At 43.1% G+C, this 26,523-nt stretch overlaps 1 protein-coding gene across 4 annotated transcripts in view; it reads right to left on the bottom strand.

The window, feature by feature from the left end:
* Nucleotides 1-26,523, bottom strand: part of CELSR1 (cadherin EGF LAG seven-pass G-type receptor 1) — a 273,373-nt gene that overhangs the window by 126,820 nt on the left and 120,030 nt on the right. For all 4 annotated transcript variants that reach the window (XM_075015986.1, XM_075016015.1, XM_075015995.1 and 1 more), the window contains exon 3: nt 13-235. In XM_075015986.1, the coding sequence (XP_074872087.1) occupies nt 13-235 (223 nt within the window). The remainder of the gene's footprint in view (nt 1-12; nt 236-26,523) is intronic.

Here is a 26,523-nt window from a genome sequence, read left to right as displayed (position 1 = left end):
AAACAAACTTACATGAGGGAAACAGTGAAATGGAAGCGCTGCCGTAATCCTTTGAAGGTGACAAATGACTGCGGAGGGAAGCTTCTTGTGGTCATCTCACAGTAAGGTCTCTCATACTCCCCTGGGGGACACTCGCATTTGAAACCTCCTACTAGAAGATTAACACAGGTTCCTCCGTTTTTACAGATTCCAGGCACGCAGCGGCCAGAGCGGGCATTCACTTCACAATACTCGCCTGGAGGAACGAGAAACAAAGATCAGCAAGAAAGATTTGGTGCTAAATTCCAATTAAACAACAAATTGCCAGAAATACCAACAAAAGAGATCAGTTATTATGTTTTTTTCCCAAAAAAAAAAAAAAAAAGCTAGCATGTTTTTATGCATCTGTACATCAAGTTAAGTAGTTGTAATTAAAGCAGAGTGTATGTGCTGCATCGTTTTTCAAATTTTAATTTTCTGCATAGTTCACGATATTGTTTCCTCAGTGATTCTTTCTCAAATACTTGACAAAGTTGACTCATTTTTTTAGATTATTAGGCTGCTTTCAGAAATGGTGATGAATATATATCAGGAAGGAGGTGACATTATTACATATAAACCTATTCACTTCCTGCCAACTAAAAATATGGTAACGGTTCCAGCATTTGACATTGTTTTCAACCACCCAGGAGCAAATACTCACTACAGACCGTGAATGGTGTAAATAGATAAGTGGCTCTTTTCCCCTTTACGGGAATTCAGTTTTTTTCAGGTGTCACTGACTACGCACAGCTGAGCCAGGAACATAATCTTTTTACAGCATGTGCATTACATAAAAGATGGGCATGATACAGAAGGCATGCACAGTACTTCCATTATTTTCAGTGTTGCGCAGACATTTGCCGAGCCTTCCAAAGAAGATCACAGTAATTTCATTCTCTTGTTAAGTACCATGTATACCGATTTACAAAGTACCGGAGATTTTGGTCTACAAATGCTGTAATTTTATTCCATATCAAACAAACTCTGTATTAAGATTTGTTACATTTATACATTCAAAATTCAGGAAATAGTAAAGGTAAGTTATACAGCCTTAGTCCCTATGACTTTTGCACGTGCATTCAAATTTGGTCAAGACAACCAAAAATGCTTAACGAGTTTCCAGTTTATAAGGTTTTTAGGAGACATTCTTTAACTCTTTACACCATATAAAATGTGCAGAATTAACTGCTCTACAGAAAACCAGTGCTTTTTCTCTGTTGTTTACCATTTCTATATAGGAATGTGGGTTGTGAGATAACTGCCATTTTTATGTTTGATTACCAGATCATATCTCATAGAACTGGAAAGGACCTTGAGAGGTCATCAAGTCCAGTCCCTGCCTTCTCGGCAAAACTAAGCACCATCCCTGATAGACTTTTTTCTTAAATCTATTTGCCCCAAACAGGCTCCTCAAGGATTGAGCTCTCAACCCTGGATTTCCAAGGCCAAGGCTCAAACCACTGAGCTACCCTCCCATCTACCAAGAGCCTCCACGCAAAAAGTTTTCACAGAAACTGAAGTGGGTTTATGTAATTAACTTGATCCAAGAAACAGTGAGACAACTAAATATAGAGCAAAGCTGTGGCACCACTCAACTGAAGAAAGAAGTTGCCAACACTAGAATATTTGCATAATTACTTTCCACAGGTCTCAATTTTGTTACTTCAACCCTCATGGAAAACTTTACAAGCATATTCCTAGAGCATTCAAACCAATATTTTGGGAACTGTCTCTCACACATACAGAACACCCATGCATGCACAACCCATTATCACACAGCAAGTCAAATCCAGACTTGTATTAAAAGGGCACAGCTCCAGTATAACCTACTACATCAGATCTTAATGTTGCCCAGTGACTGTATTGTTGGTTATGATAAAAGATATTACACAGGTGTCTAAAGTAGGTACCTGTAGCAGTGTGCTTGCAAACAGCCCGAAAACGGGTGTCTTAAAAAGTTCCTGCTGTGAGGTATGCTGGAGCTAACCAAACAACTCTCTCCCAGCACTGTCAAATATTTGTATAACCTGGAACTATAAAACAAATAGGGTTCCACCTTTCTAACTGCTGGTACCCGTACTGTAGGGTGCGAGAAGACGTAATGGTAGAGAGTGCAGTCCGACCCCTCTGTGAATCCTCAGGAGAATCTAAACAGACCAGTCTGTGCAAGGTGAAAAGCTGCAAAATAACTGCCATGGGAACAGCTGCAGAACAAGCCGCGCTTGCCAAAACTTCAAGGCTACGCTGGCAGTAGGCCACAAGAGATAGTGATAAGAAATGCATAGGCAATTTTAGGCAATCTTATGTTAATGAGTTCAGCTTTATCAGCTATTGTTAGGAGGCCTGTTACAGAGCCTCTCCCTGACCGAAGCTCCGGCGTGTTGGGTTTTCCCCCACTGGTGACTGTGGCGTCTCCGGGGCTCCCGTCGCAGGCGTCACGTGCTTTCAATAAACCAAATATAGCTCTCACCTTCTGGGTGCAGCCTCGTCTCTGGGGAACCCGAGCCTGGTTGGCTACACGCACCATCAAGGCTTCCTTCCTGCTCTGCCTCTTTCCCCTAGGCCCTGGCCCCACTCTGCCTTTTTTCCCAAGGCACCGCACCTATTCCACGTCTTCCTCTTCCCCTCTCTCTCACTGGATCTTCTCTGAGCCTCTCCCCACACCCAGCTGGGCTCCCTCTGTTCCAGGTTAGTGACAGGAGCTGCAGCAGACTGACAATGAACCTGCCTGAGGTGCCCTCAGCGTAGTAGGGGCGGGTGTAGGTTATTGACCTGGTGCCTTTCCCCACTCTGTGGTAATGGGACTCTTGGTGTCCCACCAACACATCTGACCGGACACTGCCAGGTCCCCTCTTCAACTGGACTTTGTGGTTGAAACCAGGCACCTCACAATCCTAAATAGCACTCAGACACAGAAGCCAAATACCCAACACATAGGGTAAAACCTGGACAGGTAGAAATCCTACGAAGGCATCTTCCACTCAAATCTAGAAAGAGCAAGAGCCACCATCTCTCAACCAGAAAGGAAAAATTAGAGCACCACTCAGTGGTCCCTCTCATTTTTTTAATCCATGGGCAGAATAAATTTTGTTATGGGCACTGAGGCATGTGCAGAGGTGCACATGCTGCTGGCTGTGGGCACTCTGACAATCAGCTGGGCAGCACCTGAATCTCTTCTGGGCAGCAGCCCAAGTGCTCAGCCAAAAGGGAACACTGACCCTACTAGAGAAAAGCACCATGGCTGAGGAAATCACTCAAGCTAGAGCTAAACTTTAAGCATGTAATTTTCTGAAGCAGAGCCCAAGTTCCCAAACTCTTGTTTTATCAAGTTAATATTCGAATTCTCTAACAAACTTTTTTTTTTTGTTTAAATTCCTGTTTCCGACTTGCAGCTGTGGATACCAGTTCAGCCAGAACTATCTGAACAGGCACTCAGCATTAGCCAAACAAGGAAGTCAGGTAGATTACACTGATACACAATATGGTTCCCTCATCTATAAATCTGCTTAGTTGATGAGAAAACTCTCTGGTGATGTATTGGATATGAAGAAACAAAATAATTAAACTGACAAGTTGACTAAGAAGACATCAAGGAGTGAATTTACCGGAGAGTTGCTTTACAATCATAGTCAATCCCTCCGCACCCATAGAACCACAAAACGAAGTCCAGCCTGAGTCACATCTTCAAAGTGCTGTTGACAGAACTATTTTGTTGTTGACCCAGGCAGGGAGGCTTGCTTCTATAATCAGGGTATATCATAGGCTCCCAAACGGGGGAGCATGCCCCCCCAGAGGGGCATGAAGAAATTCCAGGGGAGGTACAAGGTGACTCAGCCCCCTCATCAATTCCCCGCCACCCCGAGAAAGAGCCCATGCTGGCATTACCTCCTGCAAAAATGGAGGTAGCGCTGGCTTCCTGCAGTGTTGCTGGGGGAAGTCCAAAGCTGCATGCCAGAGCTGGTGTCTCAGGAAGCACATGCACTGTTTTCCCTCCCCAAACAGCCAGTGCATTTCCTGAAAAGCTGTGGCTGTTGCCCTCCAGCGACTTCCTTCCGCCTGCTGCTTTCCTGCTTGGGGGGGAAGAGGGGAGTGGGAGTCCTGGGTCGCTACAGCTCCAACTGCTCAGGCAGCAGCATGCAGCTGGCATGGGGAGCGAGGAGCAGGGAGCCCACTGCCTGAGCAGTTGGAGCTAGCGCGGACCCAGGGCTCTCACTCCCTCCCACTCGCTCCCCATCAAGGAAGGCAGCAGGTGGAAGGAAGTTGCCAGTGGACAACAGACCCGGCTTTTCAGGAAACGCACTGGCTGTTTGGGGAGGGGAAGCAGTGCACATGCTTCCTGAGACCCCGGACCTGGTTTGCAATTGCAGGATCCCCAGGTACCAGCTGAGCTAATCCCTCCCCTCGCACAGACCTCCTCAAGTACCTGCCCCGATCCCCAGGATGAGGGGCATGAGGGTTTCTCAAAAATCAAAAAGGGGGAGTGATGCTGAAAAGTTTGGGAACCACTGGTAGATACATACTCAAAGAAACTTTCACACGCTCCTGCTCTTATACCAAAACTTTTCGAGAATTAGAATGTCACATTTTCTGTAGAAAAGATTAAGCAGGAACGTGCCCCATTTTAAGAGTAGGATGTCTGGTTATATAAATCTCCAACTCTAAAGGGATGAACTCCTCCAGGGCTGCCGAGAGAGAACAATATACAAGAGAACAATTTACTTGATGTAAGCAAACAAGGTACAAATATGACAAATGGGGCGGGGGAAGGGAATAGAGAGGTTTCTCACAATATACGAGTCTAAGGCTGCTTTCATTAATCCTTCTGTACCAGAGGTTCTGCACCAAAGATTGGTGACTTAGATACAGGTATAATTCCTGTGTATAGCAGCCAAACGTAAACTCATTTAATAAACCACAGAAAAGGAGATCTTATCTGAAATTTGGGATTGGCAATGGTGATCAGAAAACTAGGGGATCTGCACTGCAATAAGGAACAGCTGCCGCAGCTGGTGTTTATAGGTAGTAGTCTGGCTTATTACTCAGCCAGTCTGTCCCTGACTGTTACTGGCAACCTTTTCTCTATTAATACAATTTAATATTTCCTATACAGCTAGTACTTGGGGGAAATCACTCAACATACTTCTAATGTGGCACAGTTCTGTGAAATCCAGGCAAGGGCTGTAATGCTACACAGATCTTTTGATCTCAGAACATGTAGTTAATTCTTTTTTTCCCCCACAGTGAAACCTAAAGTGTGCACCTTTGGATAATTCTGCCTTATGTATGGCTATCATCTCTCATGCAGACTGTGAGAAATCTCTAATAAGCAACCATTCCTCTATATGTTAATCAATTTGTAAACACCGGAGGATAATCAGAAATCATCAGAATGTATTTGCCAAGAACTAATCAAGTCAAACCAAACTAATTTCCTTCTTTGACAGGGTGACTGGCCTGCCTAGTGGATAGAAAAAAAAAAGCAATATACATGATACATCTTAATTTTAATAAAGCATTTGGCATAACCCCACATAACATTCTTAGAAGCAGACTAGTGTAGACCTTCAGTCTTGGGCTGCAGCCAGATCCCTGGGATCCTCCCAGAGTGCTACCCTGTACCCAAACATCTATAAGCAATTAAACAGTTCCTTAGCCTGAGACAAGCAAACCAGAGTCGGATGATATGGGTCAGCCAGAGGTGTCTAATTTCAGCATGCTGTTGTTTGATCTCCTATAAAGGGTTCCACTCTATAATGAAATCAAGTAATTACTGATTTGTCTTCCTGGATGGATCTCTCTGTAAGATATGGTAGGTATTAAAGGATTTAAACAAACAAGTACTATCAGTGGTAAAAATTAAAAGAAGTAAACCATGGAGAAATGAGGTTTTTTTTCAAAACAGAGAATAAGCTCATAACTGCAAATAAATTGTGAGCAGAAAAGTTAACTTTTGATTATCCAACTATATACTAATTTGAATCAAAGAATGAATCTTTGAAGAAATGCTCCTGGTTTGGTTAGTCAGCTTGACTCGAAAATGGCAAAGGATAAAGTCAGCAACTCTTCCAGAGACAGCTTAAATGACATTGAGAAAAATAAGGAATTATTCTAAAAGTTTAAACCGAATAATTCGGGTATCTCTGAATACTATACCATTTCACGACTGTTTTAATTGGAAATACTGTGTTAGACAAATCTAGGCTGAAACAGCAAGTCTATGCACTGAATTGCTTTTTTCACATTCTTTTTCATTATGCTCTCAATACATATTAATTTTTTACTCACTATCCGTAAATGCTTCACCTGAGCTACAAGCACTTTGCTAAATGAACTGCAATTGCAAGTCTGAAAAGAAATACATTCTCTCAGTATTTTAGTGAAAAAGGAGACACGCCAAAGTATAGGGCATCAAAATTCCTTCAAAAGAAATTCCCAGTGAGCAGTTTCCTTGAAGGAGAACCAACCGTTGATGTATAACTCTCCCTTACAGGTTAAGCATTATATTAAAAAAAAACCCTCTTCCTCCTCCAACAAATACAACTGAAAAATTAATCTGACTACAGCACAAAACAACCAGAGACCAACCATAAAAATAAAAGGGGGAAATGCTCCAAAAGTAATAAATATCTATTTTAAAAATGTACTTCATTAATGTGAAGTCTTCACTACTTCTGAACTGTGTATTGGTTGGCAGAAAGCCTAAGTAACATGAATACTCATGGGACAAATATCCAAGCAACAAAATCTACAAAGCAGGACTCTTAACATTCTATACAACACTAAAAAAAGGTTAGGATTCCATTAGAATCTCATCAGACCTCCAAGTTAAACATTGATAGGCTGTGTGAATAGCCACTACAAGAAGTTAGGGATATACAGTTACAGTGAGCAGGGAAACTGACTTCTAGCAGTTCCAATCTTGTTGATACCTGTTAAGAAGTGAGCGAGGCTCTTTGCAGAGGCAAGTAAGACCATGTCCAACAAAATGAACAAAGAAGGTGATGTGCAACCAGTAAAAGGATTTTTTTTCCCTTTCCAATCTACTGTGCAGGTGTCTAATCTATATTCTCCATTCATTTCATCTACAGGAGTAGTGCAGAAAATGTACCAGAGAACTGGGGTAAGAGATACCTAGAGACAAATTTATGTTTGGCAATATATACAGAGCCAAACTCGTGATTTCATTGACTCTAATAGGCATGAATATAGGTCTCGGTGTAGATTGGAGTGGATAATTTTGCACTAGCTCTGGGTATGTTTCACGGACAAATTAAAACATTGCATAAATCTATCTTCTACCTTAGGGGAAAAATCATGGCAGTGAAGCAGAGAAAGCGACTAAACCGGCCAGCTGGGACGAAGAAGATTCTGGATTCTGTAGTGCAGACACGGTCAGAGAATTTGTGAATGTATAACCCCGGAACAACAGAAGGAAAGAAAAACACACAACTGTGTCTTCCCTGGAATGTATGGGTAAAATCCTGGTCGCATAGACGTCAATGGCAAAAATTCTCACTGTCTTCATCGAAGCTACAATTTTGCTCCATATGTCAAAAAATTGCCCCTTCCTTTTTCTCTCTCTCTCTCTTTTCTTTTCAGATTGACATAGTTGTAAAGCACTTTGGGGCTGATTCTCATCTCAGTTGCAATAGAGCAAATCCAGAATAACTCAATGAAGCTGATAAATTATTCCAAATTTAAATCAGAAGCTGACCAGTCCCTCCCACCTCCGCCTAACGACCGGGCTGGTCCATAAAGCTGAGACTTGATCCAAACTGTCTGAAGTGTGGGGACATTCCACTTCAGTGTTTGGGTTGAACTGCTATGTACACTCTCTTGCTCGGTTTCAACTTCGTTTACAAAACAAAAAACGAGTCCGGTAGAACCTTTATTACGTGATGCTCTTTTGTGGGGCAGACTCACTTCTTCAGATCTGGAGAACAGTGATAATTGATAACTGAGAAGAAGAGAATTTGAGAAAAAAGTGAAAGAAAAAAACCTGACAAGTCAGCTGGATAGGGCAGAAGGAAGCGGGGGCAAGGTGGGTGGAGAAAAAGAGCCTCTGCAAGTGTCTATTAAGTTAAGTCTTCGGTCACTGCAAAGAGAATTGATACCTTTGAGTCCGAGGTGATAGGTACCAAACTTGAAAATAAATTCCAATTCAGATGTCTCCTTTTGTAATCTGGCGTTAAAATCTTTTTGTTTTAAAACGTACAGCATTTTTCTCTGCCCATTCGCCCCCCTTCCTGCTGCCCTATCTTCCTCTCGGTTATTAGTATTTTCCAGATCTGAAGATACAGACGAACACGGCTACCTCTCCTCAGGGAGATCTCTTTACAGTTAGAGCAAGGAACAAACTTGTTATGGATTGTTTTGGGTAACAGATATAGCACAAAAACCATTACTAAACTACCAAGGGCTGTACTGTACTCTCATTCCTCACAATATCATCTCTAGACCTGAGATCACTGTAGTAGCAGACAGGATGCGCAGTAAAACTCTCACTAGCGAAGGATGAAGTATGCAATACTACTGTCACTCTAACAGGTAGGTCAGCATTAGACCCATTCACCTCACACCTTAGTCTCTTGGGCCTTTTTCCACATGCAATGCAGCCCTCATCACAGTTCATTACCTCCCCACATTCAAGCCCCTCATAGACAGACACTTCCGCACTGCCTGGAAGTCACCCAAATTACACACAGAGCCTGATCCAAAGCCCATCTGCAATCAATGGCACTCCGCCAGCTGATTCCAATGAACTTTGGATCAACCCCACAAACTTTAGCAGTACAAAGTGTTGATTCTTCTGGGCTTCTCTGTGCATCTGCCTGCTGTCCTCATGCTTGATACTGTAAACACTTAAGCCAGCAAGATATTTTACTTGTACAAGCAGGGCTGGGTGGGGGGGTACAAGACTATGTAGCTGAATGATGTTATTAGCAGCATTAGACCCTTAGATTCAACCCATCAAGGCATTATCTGCCACCTTTTTACGAGACCAGCCAATGTTTAAATTCATGATGGAACATCAGTCCGATAAAGGCAGGCAATTTAGCTCGATCAAGTTTGCAGTGCTACGTACAAGTCTCTAAACAGACAACCTAGAGATGGGTTTCACAGGGTGCCTTCATGCTACTGACAGCTAACAGTGTCCCCTGTAAGCTGAGTGCTTACACTCTCCTGAGTGCTGCCCAGGAGAGATTCAGGTGCCACCCAGCTCATTTGCAGAGTGCCCACAGCCACCCAGAGAGAGACACATGAGTTTCTATTGGTGGTGCATGTCCACACATGCCTGGGTGCACATAAAATTTATTCTGCTCCTGAATGGAAAACAATTAGCAGAAATGCAGACACCTTCGTGCAGATTCTGATGCCATTACTCCTTCTGAATTATGCCGTGCTGCACAAGCAGCCCGTCAGCAGTTCAGGGCACTTTTGCAGTCAGGTGCTATTCAACAGGAGAAAGCCCATAGGAAGCTGTAGGAAGAAAACACTGGAGGCTAACCTATTTTCAATTAAATTCCCAGGGATTCCATTTACTTCAGTGTAGTTACCCCGATACTGCAATATGGACCTTACCTGAGTAAGTGCTGCAGGGTTTGAACCCATAAGATCAGGAATTGCTCAGAACGATACATGTCAGGAAAAATAAAGTTTGAAATGTGGAAAGCTTCGTTCAAAGGTAACCAGGCTGAGCTGAAAAAGAAGGGATTAGAGATGGTGGTAAAGGTAACCATGCCTCAACCACAGTCCAGCAGGAGAAAAAAATACTTTGGAGGCCAAAATGGAGGTACTAGAAAACAAGAAGCAAGGCAGAAGCTTGAGAGTTTATGGAATCTCACTGACGGGTTGGGAGAATTCTCTTTAAATTGCGATTAATGAGCCTCTGTAGGCCACTCCAATGCCAGTTCCACTTCAGACTTCTCCCATCCTTCCTCCCTCTGCTAAGAAAATAAAAGCTAGCTTGCTTTCGCAACTGAACTAGTTTTGTATGTCACATAGTAGGACTAATACCTATAAACTCTTGCACATTATAGACCCTTCTAACCTCAGCCGCAAAGAAGAGAGCCTTTGCGGGGCACCCGAACAAAAAACACACGGGGCAGAGAACTAAACTATCCACCTAGTTCCCGGTCTGCTAGGAACTGAGCATGAACAAACATATCTCTTCCCCCCAGAAGGCACTGTCACCACAGCATCTAATACAGTCTCCACTTTTCACATGGGGCGAACAGGAGCCCATGTTGTGGAGAACGGAGCTCTTGCAGTGTGGTGCTGGGGCTAGAGCCTGAGCCCCTGCCACAGGCTCCCCCTGGAGTGCCGAGCCGGGGCCAGAGCCCAAGCCCATGCCACGGGGCCCCCCCCAGAGCGCAGAGCTGGGGCAAGGTCCCCTCTGGAGTGCAGAGCTGGATCCTAAGCCTCTGCCATGGGGCTCCCATCAGAACGTGGGGCCAGAGGGCAAGCCTGAGCCCCCTGCAGCGCATCCACCACCAGTAATGGGGGATGAAAGGCAGAGGGGTGGGAAGGCCTAGGCAGGCACTTTGCCTCAGAAAGGTTGCTGACCCCTGGGCTAGGGGGTACCTGGCTCTGGGGGGGAGGTGCAGGTCATTAATTTAGAGGCAGGGAGGCACAAATGTGGTAAGATGACTACCAAAAGTGTCTGGTCTTTGAACTCCTATTGGACACCAACGCGCTATCAGATTTGGGGATAACACACACAGATGAGGGAGAATGTGGAATGTGCCATTAGTGCTGGGTCCAGAACCTTGGCTAGCTTGTAGCACGTCCAGATGCAGGGTGTGATCAACAATGAGCTTCTCTGTGATGAGACTGAGGCATTTCATCCAGTGTGCCACAAAAAGCTGGTTTGCCTTACAGAATGGTTTGCAGGTATATCCCTTAGTCAGTTCATTTGTAATGGAAATAATAGAGTTAAGAAGAGAAGAAATCTTACTCTGCGATGAAGACCATGGGCCTGATGATCAGTTGATATGTCATTAGTGTCTTCCTTTTACACCTTCTTGACACTCATTAAACATAGCTACTTTAAAGAAGGAGGAGAAAAAAGAATGGGAAACTATATTGACTGTACTGCTGAACTGGACATGCTACCTAAGGGCCAAATTTTGCAACCCTTTCTCACGTTAGTGAGCATTTAGTCAATCAATCCCACTGCCTTCAATGTAAGTCAGGGTTGCACTACTTCACTCTTAAACATTTCCCCAGATAGCAGTAATGGAGGTCAAAGCTACATATCCAACAAAAATAGAGACAATTTATCTTGGAGAAAAATGGCACCATATAGTTCACAAAGACATGGCTTAATTGCCAGTTTCAAATCACTCAGTGATTTTGTATGGTGTTAACAATGTTCCATTAGGTGCATAAATCAGGAAACAAAGGCTTTTTGCCCAGCGTTTCAGCTAGCTGGCGCTTTATTTTGTGAACGCTGCTTTACCTACAGGGTTGGATTCCTGTCTCCTAAATTCTTGAGCTTTGTCTGCCTGTCAACTACTTCTGAAAGGTTTAGCACCCTTTAGAAGTGAAAAGTAGGAGCCTGTCCTGCAAACAGACTACGTACAGCTGCAGGATGAGGAGGGCAAAGGTGATACAAGCACTTAGGAGACAGGAGACCTGGTTTCTTCTCCTCAGAGGAAAACCCTATTGTTTTCTTTGGAAGAGTTTAGTCCACTTCCTCCTAAGGGCCTGTTTACTTTCTTCCCTTCTCTTCCTGCTGCTCTTACTAGTCTCATCTGCAGATTTAGGATAACAGAGTTCAAGAAGAGCAACAGAGAAGTCTCCAACCAGCTCCCTCACCTGCCCGCTGCTCTTTTCTGTCCAAATTAGCAAGGCAGATTGCTCTGGTCTCTCTCTCTATGTCTCTCTTTCTCTCTCCACACATATAATAAATAAGTGAAAAGATGGTAAGAGCCTAAATTGCGGGAAATGCGAAATTCAAAGTTTTTCCCAACAAAGGCTTAATTTCAAATGTTCCATGTAACCTAACAGGACTATAAAAATAAAGCTGTAATATTAGGAGACTAGCAGACCTCAGATAAAAACAGGTCTGTTGAGTTTGCAGTATTCTGCCTCCTGAATATTTTTGGCAGCTTTCTTCAAAAGAAGGGTCACAACCTATTTGTAAGAATAGTGGGTAGCGGTGAAATAAACAATAAAATAATCAATCAGGTGTCATTAAAAACACCTTTAAAAGATATCTATGAGGATAATTAAAACATGGAGACCAGGATTATCAGACCTGTAATTCCCTGCTGTCTATAAGTGTGTCACAACATCCATACACAGGAATTTCTGGGGACTACCCTCCCCACTTCCCTGGGCTCCGCCTTTCCCCCCGGAACTCCCAGCTCTCCAGCTGGTCCTGTTATACCTTTCCCTTGCCCTTATCCCCACAGCATCCCTGCTGCTGGTGGATGCGCCTGTGCACACGGAGGCTTCTGCTGCCCTACCCCTCTCTCATCTCACGTTACCATGTTTGCTGGTGTCCCGGCTGCTGCACACCCAGGGCTCTCCTAGCTGCCCCCAGGCCTCTGCATGCACCAGGGCTCTCCTGACAGTGCACAGGGCAGGGGAGCAGTGTTTCTGCTAAGATTTTCCATGCTTGGATGGGTTGGATTTTCTTTTGGGCACATGAAAATTTCTTATATGCACCACCAGCATGAACAAAAAACCTAGATATAAATATGGACTCTTCACAGCATATAGGTGTGGAAGAAAATATATTAAAATAAGGGATGACTAACAAGGATCAATGCTTATATGATGTTTATTTAATACGAAATCAAATAAAAATAACACTACTCTTGGAGTACCTGCATTATCATTCTTTCTAACAACTCAAGCATCTGAACACACTAAAATACATATTTATATAGTGGTATGATATTTTCGGTCTTCTTAGCTGTCCCTTTTCTAGAATTCTATTAGCTATTTCAGCTGCGGCTGCACATTGAGCTGATGTTTGCATGCTGACTCCACAATCCCTTTCTTGAGTGGAAAAAAGAGACTCCATCATTTTGTGTCTGTATCTGGGATTATGTTTTACAGCGTGCATTACTTTGTAGTTGACAACACTAAATTTCATCTGCCTTCTCGTTTCCCAGTCACCCAGTTTAGCGAGATCCCTTTTTAACTCTTCCCAGTCAACTACGGACTTAACTATCTTGAGTAAGACTAATTTTGTATCCTCTGCAAACTTCCCCGCTAACCGTTTGCCCCCTTTTCCAGTGCTTCTTTTGTGCCAGCACTTGATGGTACTTTTTAGTATGGCACACTAAAAAGTCTTCACGCTACAAGCTACAGACACTGATAAACAGATGCCTGAGGTACATCCTTCACATCAAATGGAAAGACTGTCACAAATAAGGAACTTTGGAGCAGAACCAATTGACATTGAAATCAAGAGAAGAAAGCTGGATGCCTAGGCCACACTCTCAGAAACCCATCATCCAGCAAAGTCTGGCAAGCTCTCAGATAGAACCTGCAGGGAAAAAGCAAAAGAGAACGACCTCGAACAACGTGGAAAAGATCTACGGAGACTGAAGGACAACAGCTGGGGTACTCTTGGGGTCAGCTACAAGCTTTGTCCTGAGATAGAGTGAAGTGGAAAAGATGTGTAAATGACCTATTCTCCACTCGGAGTACAAGTGTTTAAGTCACGTAAATCACTTGCTGGTACTGAGTACTGGCACCTCACCAATCCCAGCCACAGGATTGGTTGGGTGTGGGGATGGGAGGGGGAGCTGTCTGAATACCAGCTCCTCTTTTATTTACCAAAAAAAAAAAGCATTGCCCATTTCCAAATCATTTCTGAACAGACTGAACAGCACAGGCCTTAGTATTGCTTCTGAGGGAACCACGCTATATTTTCTCCTCCTTTGTGAAAACTGACCATTTATTCTACCCTTTGTTTCCTATCCTTTAGCCCACAGAATTCTCAGAAGAGGGTCATGATCCCTCAGGGGTCACAAACAGAGCTCCCTCTCATCTTTTTCATCCATGTGCAGATTTCTTCCATCCATGTACAGAATACATTTTTATGTGCACTGAGCCATGTGCAAATGTGCACCACCAATAGAAACAAAGGCACTCTGCTAATCAGCTGGGCGGCATTTAAATCTCTCCAGAGTGGTCACACGAGTGCACACTTTACCGGGAGGACTGGTTCCACAGTTATTATGTGGGGTGGTGAGCCACACAGCTCTGAAGGCAGTGCTGCTGCCAGCAGTAGCTCAGAAATACGGGGAAGGGGCGGGGGCAAATGGAATACAATATCTGCTGTGAAAAGTGGTTTTGATGTCATTGCACCTCTTCCAGTATTAAACAGTAACTACTAAAAAAAAATTCCCTTTTCTGCTTACCACAATAATTTGACAGAGATGTGTTTTGGGTTTAATTTAAAAGAGGGAGAAAAGGTAAATGTATTTCAAAATGTATAAATTCCAAATTTAGTGTTTAAAATAGGGTTAAATATACAAAGCGTGGTTTTAATTTACAAGAGGTCACACTGAGAAGCTTGCTGTATGAAAAGTGGCCCATACAAAAGATTTGGGAATCACTGCTTAACCAGTTGCTGATCCACCAGAGAACTTTCCCTCTCCTCCCTCTTTGCTTTACAGCCCTGGTAAAGGCCCTTATCAAAGGCTTTCTGAAAGTTCAACTACAATATACTACCTGGATTATCACTGCCATATGCAGTTACAGCAAGGGTATTTTATTATGTCATCTGGACCAGTTTTAATGATTAGTTTAACACTCTTTTATATTCATGTTTACATTGTTTACAATATGCAAGTCAGCGTGCAGCTGTCTTCAGGGTGGGTGGCCGATAGCTACCTAAATTATTGCTCCTCAGGGAACAAGCAAGTGTGTTGTTAAACAATGTATAGTCTCCCATATGCTTAGTGCATCTGAAAGATTACTTATGGAAAGGGATTTTCAGTTTTCGCCTTAAAAAAATAAACTGTAAATATAGAATAGTGATTGCTTTACACTACATTAGAAGTTTCAGTCTTGACACATAACAATAGCACAGTTCAGTCTACTCTTGCACAACAAAAACAACCTGTATGAGTAGCATGGGAATTAGATGTAGTAACTGAACCATGACACACTAACAAAGGAGAGTTCACAGCAATAATGAAAATGCAGTTCCCACAATGCCTCACACAACTGTATTTCAGAATTCAAATTATCTTGATGTTCAAGTCCAAGTGCCTCACTTCGTTGCTCAATGGTCGAAAATTTCAGCCACTGTAACTCATAGTATATGCCCACAAAACTACCTTAAACTTTGTCTTCTTTAACATGAGACTTCTTGATCATCACCTCTTTCCTCGCATTTTGAAGACTAGAATCTCTCACCTCTAAGTTTGGATTTCCTATATAGTGAACCATATGCTGTCTGACCATTGGTAAAAAAGGAGTCGCTTTATCCGAGAATGGGAAAAAATGTCAAGAAGCCCCTTATTAGTTCCCATAATTTTGTTTTATTTTCATTGATACAGGAAAAGCTGAATTATCTGGCACCCTGGGGAACTGAGGGTGCCCGATAATCAAATGTGCTGCATGCTGAAGCAGGGCCAGTAGCCACGCTGCTACCAGCCAGTCAGCCAGGTAACTAGCCCTGCATTAGCTGGCCCTGGCCAGCCTACAGCATGTCTGTTAACACATGCCAGTCATCTGGGTGCCAGATAACTAAGCTTTTACTGTACTTTGTTTCCCGGTTCTTGGAGATGGGACAAAACATTTTGGGAGTAAGGGCACTTCTAAGTTCCATAGATACTTTGACGTGCCCACGGCTACACAGCTTGCCAGCATCTCAAAGTTTGCAACTTCGAAGTTCCCACAGTGAGAATTAGGCTAATGAGGTGCTGCTTATGCAGCACAGCACCTCATTGCTATTCTCCGCTCGGTCTAGTTTACATGCCCCCTTCAAACGAGGGAGCCAGTGTAGACAAGCTCTTTATGTTTCCAGACGTCCTCATTAGGTATTTAGCATTTTGATGTCCACAGGCAGTTGAGAATTTCATGCAACTAGCTGTCTGGAACATGTCTTCTAAAGACGATTATGAAAAAAGCCAGTTGTGTACATTAATATATTATGACGAATAAAGTTAAACTAATATAACCAGCTGCAAAACCAATAGAAGTCTACACAGAGATTTACACTAAAATAATACACTGATTTTTAATTAAATTAGTGCAAGTTTCATACTGAGAGAAAGTTTAAGCTTCTGCTAAGGCAAAGCTGTGACATATTTGTATTCAAATTACACTAGTTGGTAGTAATAAATAATTTGTATTGCTGACAAATCACTCCCATAACTGTCTTCACTTTACCGCTGCCTGTTCTGCAACATCCAAACTTCAACTTTGCACAAGTCTTTTAAAGATAGCTTTGCCACTTCCTTTCAGCCATTGACAGATCTTATCCAAGTACTATAGTTGTCTATAATATTGACATCAAATATTACAGTAATATTACTTTTAATCACAGTGGGTTGGACCTATATTGTGGAATACCATTATTAGAGCCGAGCAAATCTGCGGGTTTCTGCTTTGTACCTACAGATCATTTTTGCAGATGTGGATCCAATTTTGTACCCATGCAGGGCTCTAACCAGTATGTGCTTTTAATGAAGAAGAATGCTCAGAGCTATGTTCTACAATTACAGAAAAAAGTGATAGCAGCTGAAATTTGTTAATCAAGCAAAGCAAGCACTCAGGAAGTGCACTGATCCCCTGTGTCACTGACCAATTGCCAAAAAGCAGGGAGGGGCTCTCCCTGCACCCCTCTCCCCACAGGCATGAGTCACCCCTGAAAGCAAGTGTCAAAGAGCAAAAAGGACTTAATGAGACAAGGTGGCAGAGATAATCTCTCTTATTGGAGACAGGCTTAATGATATATGATAGAATGTGCCACTCACTGATGTGACAGTTCAAAGAATCTTGATGTCAACAGCAATGAGATGGAAGCAAACTGCTAACAGAACGATGCATCAAAACTCACAAGAATATGTCTGCAAATTGTAACTGGATGGGTCCCTCATTTTTGTAACATTCATTCAATAATTAATATGGAAATATCAGACATCACTATACAGGAACCTGCCAGCTTTTTGAACCAAGAATGGGCAAGTAATGACATGCAAAACAAAGGGGTAAAACCATTAAGACACAACATTCTGGGAAAATGCTTGATGCATCTTATCTAGGTCTTGCAGAAATCTATCCTTACTAGTCTTTGAAAACACATGCATAGCTCATAATGAGACTAAAGTATCACTGAGCTGAATATAAAGACTTTGATTCACCTTTAATGACAAATACACCTCTATTTGTCTTGATGCATTGTTCCCACACCACCACCATAGGAACTAAAAGGTGTTCTTTCAACATAAATAAATACATAGCTTGAATCATGAAGAATATAACATCCACATCCATCACCCCGTAAATTAAACCAAGTACAAACAAAATACAGGCGGAACTTGTTTAGTCTGGAACTCTCTCCTCCAGCAACATCCGTAATCTGACATGATTTTAGTTAGCCAAATGACCACTTATGAGTGTGGTCAACTTTCCCATGGCCCCATAAAGTTTGTTGACAGCCACACACATATTGTACATTCATTGACACACACACTAATATACGTGTTGAATAGTAACAGAGAGGAAGCCGTGCTAGTCTATACACTATCAAAACAAAAAGCAGTCAAGTAGCACTTTAAAGACTAGCAAAATAGTTTATTAGGTCGAATAAACTATTTTGCTAGTCTTTAAAGTGCTACTTGATTGCTTTTTGTTTTAATATATATGCATTTACTATTATATACAAATACACACAATGCAACTTGTTGAAAACATAAGTTTTTCCTCATTGGTTGAACAGTCATGATAAATATTATGTCAAGTATCGGAGGGGTAACCGTGTTAGTCTGGATCTGTAACAGCAACGAAGGGTCCTGTGGCACCTTACAGACTAACAGAAAAGTTTTGAGCATGAGCTTTCGTGAGCACAGACTGCATGCTAAATTACCTATACTCATAGCCTATCAAAAAGTGGACCGATTTAAAGCTTTCGATGTACCTGAAACCTCCTTCTGGAATCTCATTCACACATCATGGCTATGTCTACACTACAGAAATCTTTCAAAAGAAGCTCTTCTGGAAGATCTCTTCTGAAACAACTTCTTTCGAAAGAGTGCGTCCACACACAAGAAAGCATATCAAAAGAGTGATCTGATCTTTTGAAAGAGAGCATCTGCAAAGCCCCCAGTCTTTCGAAAGAATGAGCCAGGGACCAAAAATGAAGACTGTTCTTTCTAAAGAAGGGCCCTGTGGAGCATCTACACGTTTTCCTTCGAAAGACACATTTGAGAGGGGGCGCTCTTCCTGAAATGGGAAAGGAAGAGTGATTTCGAAAGGACCACCACATTCTTTCAATTTACTTTTGAAAGAACGCTTTTTGCATGCAGACGCTCCATGGGATCTTTCAAAGAGCTCCCTTCTTTTGAAAAATCATTCTAAAGAACTTGCTAGTGTAGACACAGCCCACATGTCTTTCAGGGCTCACACTGTTAGGATTTGCTTCCCCCTACTTCCCGCTGTCTTAATTTCTCTCTTTTCATGTTCAAAGGCATCTCCTGAAGCATTTCAAGAGCTATGGCAGAACATTACTGTATTTGGAGTTATTTAATAATTTTATTTCAAATCAAAGGTGTATTAGTTGAACCTCATGTTGGTTCATATTCCCTCCCTCCTGCACTGTTTTTATTTGTGTGAATTTATACATATTCTTGTCCTCTTGCCTACTTATGTACCTGATATTTCATTTTGAGGCAACTCAGGTATTACAGTAAACAGGCAACTTTATGTATACAGCTTTAAAATATACTGAATGTGCTGGATAATGCAAAACTGTCCCTCTCAGCTGTGCACTGAGAAAAGCTATCATGATTTCTAGGAGAGGGTAAAAAATGCATTAAAATTGGGATTTTTAAAGACCCCCTTCACCAGTTAGACCATCAGTCACTACTGTATTTTATTGACATTTGTGCACTGACCGCCCTTAAACTCTTTAGAAAATCCCAGCCTAAGTCAGAAACAGACCTTCTATCAGATTCTCAACATGGCTGAAGAACTTCTGCCCCCTTTAGTCCCAATGCCAGGAACTCAGGCCTACACAGATAGATGCAGTGTTCTAAGATCAAATTACTGCACCAGATTCAAAGCAACACAACTCTACTTAGAACAAGCAAACTACATCCAGGGTGGATTTTAAAAATGTATTTTTTATTTAAAAATTGGATTTTCTTAATTTAAATCAGATTTTTATTTTTAAAACACCAGTAAAATACAAAATTTCTCATTTAAAATAACAGTTATAATTAAATCTCATCACAAACATGTTACACATACACATATAGCCTCATAAAAATGAATTAACGGCCTTAGTCTGTTCAGCCTCACTCCAAGCTCTTACTTCTTGAAAATTCTGGGTTTTCAATTTCTGTTTCTCTGAAGACTAAAAGGTAGGGATGTCACACATCCCTCCTGCATTTCAATCATTCTGCAGTCCCACGTCCTTCATTTACACAAATATGTCCTGTGGGGCTGCCAACTGAAATCTGGGGAGTCCATGGTTGGGGGCTAAGAGTGGGGCTCTGCGCCTCAGCTGCCTCCCAGCTGAGGGGCTGCCCAAGTCCCCCTGTCCCTTGGCCAGGGCTGCCAGCAGGGCTTTCCAGCCTGCAGAATCTTTCTAAACAGCTGGTAACCCTACTTAAAAGGAAACTTGCAAAGAAAGACACAAGCTAGATCAGATTTTTTTAGTTCCGTGCTTATGTGATGGTGGACCTTGTCCAAGCACAGCTCAGGAGTTAGTTAAGACATTGTCTTAAAACAGAGACACACTATATAGGAAAGGATGCAACAGCATAGAAAGGAACAGTGGAGTGGACTAGAAAAAGGGAAGACATCATTCAGCAGACACACAGCTTCCTATATTCTCCCCTCCCCCCCCACTTTTGTCACAGAGTCATAACAGAAAAACTGTCATGGCTTCTGGGTGTAAAGATGGACCCTAACTGGAAATTTTTTAAAGATATTAGTTTCCTGGATAAAAACAGAAAACGTGGTAAGTGTAAGCAGCCTAAGATGATGATGCAGGGCCTAGTTGCAAGGATGAATCATCACAAGGACAACTGCTTATTGGGAGAAAACTACATGAACGAAGATGTGGTTATGGCTGAGTAGATCAAGTGGTTAGTCACTTAAATAGTTCACTTTGCAATGCACAATTCTTTAAAACTCTCTTTGAGCCTTTTAGTATACGTGTCATTTGAAATGTAAATTCCCAAGTTGTTTGGCGTGTTGGATGTTGCTAGGAAAAAAAAAAAAGTTTAGCTTAGCTAATCCTTATGGCTTGTTTAATCAGTTAGCTAGATTTACTCTATCATTCAAGTATACAGTATAGAAAGCTGCAGTAAAAGGAATCTAGAGTTGCCAGTTGCCACTGTCATTTTATTACGTAGCACATCCCCTATTTTAGAGCACCATGGCCACAAACCATAACGGTGATGCTATAAGTCTCTTCCGTATTTTACTTCAGTGCAACTGAGCTTTTCCAAGGGAACCCCATTCTATACTTGGTTTCTCAAAAACTAAAGAAACAAACCAAAAACAAACAAAAAGCAAAGAAAAAAAAACGAGTTGCCCGTGGGTTCAATGGGGCTTGCTCCAGTCAGTCTTAGCTTTTTTAGTAACTTGATTTACATAAATGATTTTTTTTTGTGATTTATATAGTAATGTAAAACAACAATTTAAAAAAAAAAATCAATCCACCCTGACTGTATCCACTTATAGCATCACAGAATCATAGAATCCTAGGGCTGGAAGGGACCTTAGGAGGTCATCGAGTCCGGCCCCCTGCCTAAAACAGGATCACCCCCAACTAAATCATCCCAGCCAGGACTTTGTCAAGCTGGGATTTAAAACCTTCTAGGGATGGAGTTTGCACCACTTCTCTAGGTAAAGCATTTGATTGCTTTACCACCCTCCTGGTGAAACAGTTTTTCCTAATATCCAACCTACACCTCTCTCTCTGGAACTTCAGACCATTGCCCCTTGTTCTGCCATCTGTCACTGCTGAGAACAAGTATCAGAGAGGTAGCTGTGTTAGTCTGTATCTTAGAGAACAACCAGAAGTCCTGCGGCACCCTATAGACTAACAGATATTTGGAGCATTAGATTTTGTGGGCAAAGACCCGCTTCATTCACATTGAAGATGAAGTGGATCTTTGCCCACAAAAGCTTATGCTCCAAAATACTTGTTAGTCTACTGAGAACAGCCTCTCTCCATCCTCTTTAGAGCCCGCCTTCAGGGAGTTGAAGGCTGCTATCAGATCGCCCCTCAGTCTTCTTATACCTGCAATAAATATGTCTTTTAAAATCTAATCAAGTTCCCACCTTCTCAAGCAAAAATCTGAAAGTAAAGTGGAATCTACATACCATTCAGCAATTTAGGAGATAAAGATAGAGGATGACTGTAGATCAGTTATCAAGGCAGCGCACACAGCTTCCAGGGCAGAGGTTAAGTGATTACACTGGTGTTTGGTCTATCACTTTCTTTTACAAAGTACCCTTAATACAGGCACTTTAAAATGCTTTGTAACAACAGAAATCCTGTCAAATCACTATAAAACTAATCGAAAAGAACAAACAAAACATTAAGTGTTCAGCCTCACTTTAACAGAAAGCCAAGGACTTAAATCTGTGCAAGTATTTCTACTGGCAAGAGGCATAACACATAAAGCAGGAAGGTTCAGAAGAGGAAGTCTGAAACTCAAGCTCTTTCAACAAGCTGAATTCAAAGATTGCCAAAGAACATGCTGAAAAGAAGTGCTCTGTGATAGATGGATGAAAATAAAGGGAAGTTTTATATAAACCTGATAAACTTTCAAGTCACATGGTTAGACAGGGAGGTACATCAGAACTGGGGTTAACAAGATAAATCTATTTCCCCCTTTTAGGAAAACTCATGGTAGATTGATGTTAAAATTGGAGGCAGTTTACAGAATGAACAGTCAAGGACAACAGCACCATAGTAATCTAATCATGATGTGACCAATGCAGACATCACCAAGAATTCCTGCATTCTGTCAAGAAAGCATTCATTGTAGAATTAGCTGCAGGAAATCTCCATGTACACCTGTGAAACCCATAAAAAGTCCAGATTTCCAATGTGAGTTTCTACCGTTCTGACTAAGTTTTGCCCATCAGACAGTATGGACAAAAAATATAGGTCAACCATTATGGATCAACCAAAAATAAATGTTATGATTTGGACAGTCACTCCCAATCAGAAAAATTTCAGTGTGAAACCACATGACAAGGATCTACAGGAACCATGAGGAGAATCTGCACAACAGTCCATAAAAGCCAGAGAAGGCCAGTGTGAGAATGGAACGCTGAGCCCGTGGTGTCCAATACGGTCTCCACTCGCCACATGTGGCAAATAGGAGAACATATTATGGCAAATGGAGCTCTTGGAGTGCGGGACCGGGGCTAGTGCCCCCAGCCCCTTCCACAGGGCTCCCACCAGAATATGGGGCTAGAGCCTGAGATGCTGCTGTGGAACTCCTGCCAGAGCACGGGGCCTGAGCCCCTGCCATGGGGCAGGGCCTCCTCTGGAGCACAGAGCCAGAGCCTGAGCCTCTGACATGGGGTCCCTGCCAGAACATGGCGCCGGGGCTGGAGTCTGAGCCCCTCCCATGGGGCTCCTGCCAAAACACAGCACTGGGGCCAAAGCCCAAGCCCCTACCACAGGGCCCCACCAGAACACAGTGCCAGGGCCACAGCCCAGGCCCCTGCCATGGCGCCTTTGCCAGCATGTAGTGCTAGAGCCAGAGCCCCTGCCATGGGCCACTACCAGAATGTGGTGCCAGTGCCAGAGTCCAGGCCCCCTGCAGTGGATCCCCCACCGTTCTGGGGGGATGAAGGGCAGAGGGGTGAGAAGGCCTAGGCAGGCACTCTGCCTCAGAAAGGTTGCTGACCCCTGGGCTTGGGGGTACTTGGCTCTGAGGGAGGGGGTGAATGTGGTGAATGGGGAAACATGACTACCACAGTTGTGGCAGTCTTTTAACTCCTATTGGACACCACTGCACTAAGCAATCCCATGCAATTACAGACACAGCTGATCAGGTTAGCAGGCTGCCAACTCTTTAAAGCCATTTAGAAAGTTAGCTCAGAACTTATACATGCCAATTCATTCAGGCTTTAAAGGAGTATCAATCACCTTATTTGCCCCATGGCAGTAAATAATAGATATAGATGCTCTGGTAAAATAAAGTGTTATGTGAAAGGGAGAATTAGTGTCTACGATGAAGAGGTACAGGAAATTCCGCCTCTTCACTCATTAAATGCATTTTTAATTGTAGTTTTTAACTCTTTTAAATTCAATCCTCTTGAATGAAGGTACAATTCTGCAAAGTCTTCACATAACAAAACAAGTGGAATAGCTGGTGAATATAGCCTAGAATCAGTAATGTATTAAACCGTTCTGATTTTACATTAGCGTTAATGATTTATGTAAAATCCTAAGAAGACGTTAAGGCTTTTAGTGCTGTTCTTATTTCTTACAGTGTGGTTTGTCCTAAAAACACATGAACTCAAGGGTTCCCTACTCACTGTCACTCACTGACTTCCACATATTTGGTCATTTTGCAAATAAAACTATTATTATTTTTTGCTAACTACTCGCTCCATAAATTCACCTTTGGGCCTTGCAGTCAAGCCAGGTTCATTTGCTATCATACAGAATCTATCATTATATCCTCGTGAGCCACAGGTGTCACAGGCAGGGGACGGCAATGCTTTCCCAAACTGCCTGACCTGGCCATGCCCATGCGCCACTGGAGGCCTTCCAGGTGCCCTCCCTTAGCCTACTGTTGTGATGCCATAGGCTGGGGCAGGCTGAGGGCCACGCCGCATGTCCTCTGAGCACTGGGATTGCTGTGGCTGCCCAGTGCTGGGGCTGGTGGCTCGGCCGCAGGGGTGAGGGAGGTGGGAGAGGAGAAGGTGTCTTGCTGGTCAGGGGGTACTGCCCGCAGGCTTGGCCTGGGGCAGGCTGTGGCCAAGCCACCCACTGGCTCTCCAGTGCTGGGGCAGGTTGGGGCCATGCTACCCCAGGCTGATGCTACCCTTGGGCAGGGAGCCTGGTCCAGCAGCCACAGTGGGCTATGGTAGGCTTGGAAGTGATAAGGCTGGCAGAGCTTGCCATCCCAAGCCATACGGTCACCCACCGGCCAAGTATATCCTCAGCTGCAGGGGCGAGGAGGAGGGGAAAGAGAAGGTATCTTAAAACAAACAGAGGAGTTTAATAGGACATAACTGATCCTGCTAAATCATTGGTAGCAATGAAAGAAATGGAAAAAACCAGAGAATATCCACACTCACCAGCAAATTGCAATGCTCGTGCATCAGAAATATCAGCAAACTCTACACTGGGCTGCACACTAACTATGAAGATTCTGCTGATTCTGAAGATTCTGCTGATTATGATGGCTCTGGCTAAGGGTCTGAATCTCAACTGTCTTTGTGTAATTATTTACACATGCCCAGTGTGGCTGGTAAAACCTCAGTATACATGCAGAATTGCGACCTGACAGTGGCAAATACATCACGGCCACTCTGCACAGGCAGAAGTTGGCACTCCAACTTGCCCATAAGTTAAGGAAGTATTGATTTGTTATATGGTGGCCAACTGCTCAATATCTGGATGGTCGGTGGTTTCAAGAGGAGTGACCCAAGGCTCAGTCCTGGGGCTGGTGTTGTTCAACATCTTTATTAATGACCTGGATAAAAGACTGGACTGCACCCTCAGCAAGTTTGTGGGTGACACTTAGCTAGGGGGAGAGGTAGATATGTTGGAGGGTAGAGACAGGAACCAGAGTGATCTGGATAAATTGAAGGGTTGGGCCAAAAGAAATATGATGCGGTTCAACAAGGAGAATTATAGAGTCCTCCCCTTGGGACAGAAGAATCCCAAGCATTGTTATAGGCTGGGGACTGACTGGCTAAGCAGCAGTACAGTGGAAAGGGACCTAGGGATTATGGTGGATGAAAGGCTGGAGATGAGTAAACAGTGTGCCCTTGTAGCCAAGCAGGCTAACAGCATATTGGGGAGCATTAGGAGGAGCATTTAGAGCACATCTAGAGTTGTTGTTGTTCCCTTCTATTTGGCACTGGTGAGGCCACATCTGGAGTACTGTTTTGCGCCCCCCCGCCCCCACTATAGAAAGCATGTGGAAGTGCTGGAGCAGGTTCAGCAGAGGGCAACGAAAATGATTAAGGAACTGGAGCACACTACCTATGAGGAGAGGCTGAGGGATTTGGCTTATTTAGTCTGCAGAGGAGAAGACTGAGGGGTGATTTAATAGCAGCCTTCACCTTCCTGAAGGGGAGCTCTGAAGACGATGGAGAGAAACTGTTCTCAGTGGTGACAGATGGCACAACAAGGAGCAATGGTCTGAAGTTACAGAAGGAGAGCAGTAGGTTGGATATTAGGAAAAACTACTTCACCAGGAGAATGGTGAAGCATTGGAATGCGTTGCCTAGAGGTGGTGGAATCTCCATCCCTACAGGTCTTTAAGTCCCAGCTTGATAAAGTCCTGGCTGGGATGACTTAGTTGGGGTTGATCCTGCTTAAAGCAGGGGGCTGGACTCCTGAGGTCCCTTCCACCCCTATGTTCTATGATTTATGATAACTCTTTCTGCCTGAAAGAGAAGAAGAGGATCAGCCTCTCCCAGACACCCCCGTCGCAGCTACGATGAACCTATAAAAAGCCCTCTCAATTTTGAGATGTGTATGTCCTGTATTTTCGGCTCTGCAAGAAATTTGCCAAAATATCAGTGCAGCTAGATGTGCTATAACCCTTATCTCAGCCCCCCAATATGTTGTGTTCCAGACAACTGGCCTGTTACGAGTGCATCCTGGGAAATGCACCAAAGTGAAGGAAAGGGATTCCAGAGCTAATACAGATGTCTCATGCCTCTAGCTGCAGCTTGTGATCTGTGGTATTTGGGAGCAAATCAACTGCCCATTTCACTGGCTGCAGAGGGTCAAAGCCTCCCTCCCCAGAAGAATAGGTTTCCTCCCCAGAGTCTTCAATGAGCTCTTTCCTGGAGACCCCTGTCAATCAAAACACTTTTGTATGTATAAAAAGGAAGAATCCAGGGCTGTGAAAAAGCCTTCATCGCCAACACTATTGCACCAGTAAAAATGGAGAAAAGAACAGGGGAAGGGAACACTGTCCCTGGACAGCTTGGAGACGTAGGCAGATGACAAACACTGCATACAAAATGTCGCAGTTTCACATTTTAGGAAAGCCAGATGCAGGTTTTCTAAATAGAAACTCTGCGTAAGAATGACTTCTGTCTTGGTTTTATCTCAAGTTTTAAAAACAGGTCATGAGCTTA

Source organism: Carettochelys insculpta, chromosome 1, assembly GCF_033958435.1.
Source record: "Carettochelys insculpta isolate YL-2023 chromosome 1, ASM3395843v1, whole genome shotgun sequence".
In the NCBI taxonomy this organism is placed as follows: Eukaryota; Metazoa; Chordata; order Testudines; family Carettochelyidae; genus Carettochelys; species Carettochelys insculpta.
Note: the sequence above shows the minus strand (reverse complement) of the source record. Positions and strands in the feature narration are given on the sequence as shown.